At 32.7% G+C, this 3,463-nt stretch overlaps 1 protein-coding gene across 1 annotated transcript; it reads right to left on the bottom strand.

The window, feature by feature from the left end:
• Positions 1-232: 232 nt before the first annotated feature.
• LOC128547558 (uncharacterized) lies at positions 233-1,930 on the bottom strand. Its single transcript, XM_053520553.1, has one exon. It carries the CDS (start codon positions 1,928-1,930, stop codon positions 233-235), a length of 1,698 nt encoding a protein of 565 aa, XP_053376528.1.
• Positions 1,931-3,463: the final 1,533 nt, after the last annotated feature.

Genomic DNA, 3,463 nt, shown 5'->3' on the forward strand with positions numbered 1-3,463 from the left:
TAATTTGATAATAATTAAATTTGTAGTTGACAAATCTTAGGAAAACATTTCATAAAAATTTAGAATAACAAGTTTATTCTGATGAAGCCGTAAGGAAATATGTTAGTTAAAAAATAAATACAGACGTTACTTGTGGTGGTAGTATTTATTAATTTGATTCCTAATTAATTCTACAACACCAAATTCATAATCGAAGGCCTTGAAATATAACATCTGGTAGCAGTTTGTTTTCTTAAGAAGCTTTTTTTTTTACTTGTAACACCTTTATTTTGCTGGAATATTTAAACCCAATATACAAATGTTTTCCTTTACTGTCATATAGAATGCTTCTTGGTGCTTGGATATTTTGTATAACACCCGTCTTATGAAGATCTGGAGTCAGTATATGAATGTTTTTTGACGTTTCTGCACATACGTATATCAATCCATCGTCATCCACAGTTAAACAGCTAGGACTTTTTAATTCAACGTCTTTATATGTTTTCAAATGATTGCCATTCATACTCAGCATGATAACGGCGTGTTTCCAAAAATCAGACACATACATTTTTGTCTTGTCAAGGCTTAACACGACATCAATAGGGGATCGGAATAATGCTTTGCCGTCCCTATCGTTTTCGATTGTATTTATGACCTTTCCCGTTGGAAGCATTATATTGACTGAACTTAATGGATGTGTATATGCTACCACAAGAGTGTTTTCGTACTCTGCTAAACCGCAGGAAGCGGTATGTGTGTATATTTCTGACGTTTTTAAAAGACTTCCTTCATCTGAGACAGAGAATATGTAAATCCATCCTTTCTTTTTATTATATAAACTGACAGCTACCTGATTGTCATTTAGAGTTGTCAATCCATGCGGTTCTTCCGATTGCGGATAGGAAAACAATTCTTTATGTTCATGTTTTTCTTCTTTGAAAACTTTTATAATCTTACAGAAGTAACTTACAATAACTAAAAATATACCTTTTACCAGACACATGCCGTCTACATCGCCAAGAAGTAAAAGTCGCTTAAGACCTGTATTTATGCTACTAACTACTTCTGTATTAACATATACATTTTTCACGTTTGGTGTGACTGTAAATGTCCCAATATTTTCTGAAACTAGTTCTACGTTCTTTGGCTCAAATTCATAGGTATCAATTTCACTTTTATTCTTCATTTTGTCAAGTTTGCAGTTAATTCTCTTTAAGCTTTGTTGATGATGCACTTCTGACATAAACAACTTTGATCTTTGACCTAGATCTCTCATTTTCTTCAGGTCGTTTTCGATTGCATTGATTTCTGATTTATAGGTTTCACCAACATTGGTAACAGTCTGAATAATTCCATCATTCAGTGATTTTTCTCTCCCAATTCTGGACCGAAAGTCTTGTTCAATGGTTGAAAGACTTTTGCTATATTTCAGAATTTTCTGTTTCAAATTCTGTGTTGCCGTTTCATTACAACTATCATTTAAGGTTTTCAGTCGATCGGCATTTTTATGCATTATATCCAGCTTTTGTTTAACTTCGCACAAACTTTGTTCAAAATCTTTATGTACTTTACTGTTGTCAAAATCCACGAGCAGAATTGGCAGATGTTTCCAGCGATGATCTTCATTTTTATCAGACTCGAGCGCAGCTTTTGTACAGTCCGAGCAGGCAAAACTACTGCAGCATTCACAGTAGAACTTGATAAATTTACTGGTGTGATCTGCACATTTATCAAAGCATACGTCGGTCGGCATCTCATTTTTAGTAAGAATTTCATGATCCGGTTTGTACTGACAGTGATATTTTATACACACTTTACACATGTAATCCGCGCAGGTAACACACAATCCTTCCGCTGGAGCATATTTCCCCTCCGAATCACAACGCTCACAAAACATTTCTCGAATTTCATCAGAACTAAACTGTCCATCAAAATAAGCTGAGTGTGCCATTGTTTCTTTAATTGAGATTTGCTGCATTTACTTGAGTAAGTATTAAAAATATTAAGCAAGTCACCGTAAAGCAATTTTTAACTGTTCGTTTCAGCCATATCTAATCTCTTTTTAAGACTTCCGCCTTCATCCTTTACTGTTTAATTTCTTCAAACTACTTCTAACTGGGAACAAATATGTTTAAACTAATTTTATAAACCGGGCAGGTTGTTTCATTCAAGAAGCTAGAATTACATGATCAGGGTATAATTGAAAACTTTGTACAGACGCTTGTCATGCAAAGTTCAAATGATCAATTTATTTGCGATATCAAGGCAGTCGATATAAACAGTTTTCAAGTAATGAAAATACTTCTACTTACGTTATAAAATAAGTAATGCCAGATTTCGACTTTTTTTCATAAACTGAAAATTTATCAATATTCCTTTTTCTTGTGAACTATCCATTCCTATATAACAATGCAACAAACAAGAATATATAACAATGCAACAAACATTTTGATTAACAGCACTTTGATTATTGTTCAATTTTTCTGAATATGCTATATTGTTGAATGCTGCTCCTGCAAAATGAAGTTTCACACGACCATCGGTTTGACTTTCGTTATTTGAAGGTTTCACACACCGATAACCTCCTTCAAATTGAATTCTGTCTAATAGAAAAAGACTGACGAATAGGTCTTTGAATAATACATAATATTCCAAGTTGCCACATATAAGCACTTGGGTCCGATATTAGAAACGGGTCAAGAGTTAAGACATTTCGTGACAGATATAGGATTTAAAATGTCTAACATATGTTATCGAAGTTACACCTACTATTATAATAATATAACATCGAAAAGCCCAGGATCTGCAACTGTTTTTTACATTAGTTCATATTAAAACAACGTAGCCAGTTGTGTCAGTATGTAAACGGGGCCTTGAACAATTGATTCTTTTTGTCATGTATTCAAACAGATGATAATAACAAGTGTCTATATAACAAAAGAGATTTTGAAAATTGATCGTTATAACACCGTGAATTTAAAATGCATGTTAACAGTGCGAAACGGCTGTAACTTATATGAAACGAAAAAGAAGGAACGACCTCGGTCCTAGATTTCTCTACTACAATAATTTATTCAACTGCATTATATTACATTTAGAGGCAATTTTAAGAATTAAGTACCCGTGAAGTTGTGGTAAAAGTATTGGCTTTCCTTGCTTGATATTTATTCATGTTAAATATAATATTGTTTACCTCTTCTAATTTGGATCGAGAACCTGAAATATAACAATATTTATTAGAAAACCGTATAATCAGAGGGAACGTTTTACCCATATATACTAGCTTAACTCTAACAATGTTTGTGAAAACATTTGGGCTTTACAAGAACAGTAACATACTGCAAACTTATACAAAGCAGTACAAACTTAATTAATATAAAAATGTCCTTCGGTTTCTATTCATAGATTGAACATTTTGATCAGGCCTTTTTTTTTTCATTTATGTGCTAATTCTTGTAAAAATAATTCAGTAAACGTTACAGAG

The sequence above is a fragment of the Mercenaria mercenaria genome, chromosome 12 (genome assembly GCF_021730395.1).
Source record: "Mercenaria mercenaria strain notata chromosome 12, MADL_Memer_1, whole genome shotgun sequence".
NCBI lineage: Eukaryota > Metazoa > Mollusca > Bivalvia > Venerida > Veneridae > Mercenaria > Mercenaria mercenaria.

Excerpts from the sequence above, each read along its gene's own strand:
- LOC128547558 (XM_053520553.1), bottom strand. The coding sequence starts at position 1,930 with ATGGCACACTCAGCTTATTTTGATGGACAGTTTAGTTCTGATGAAATT.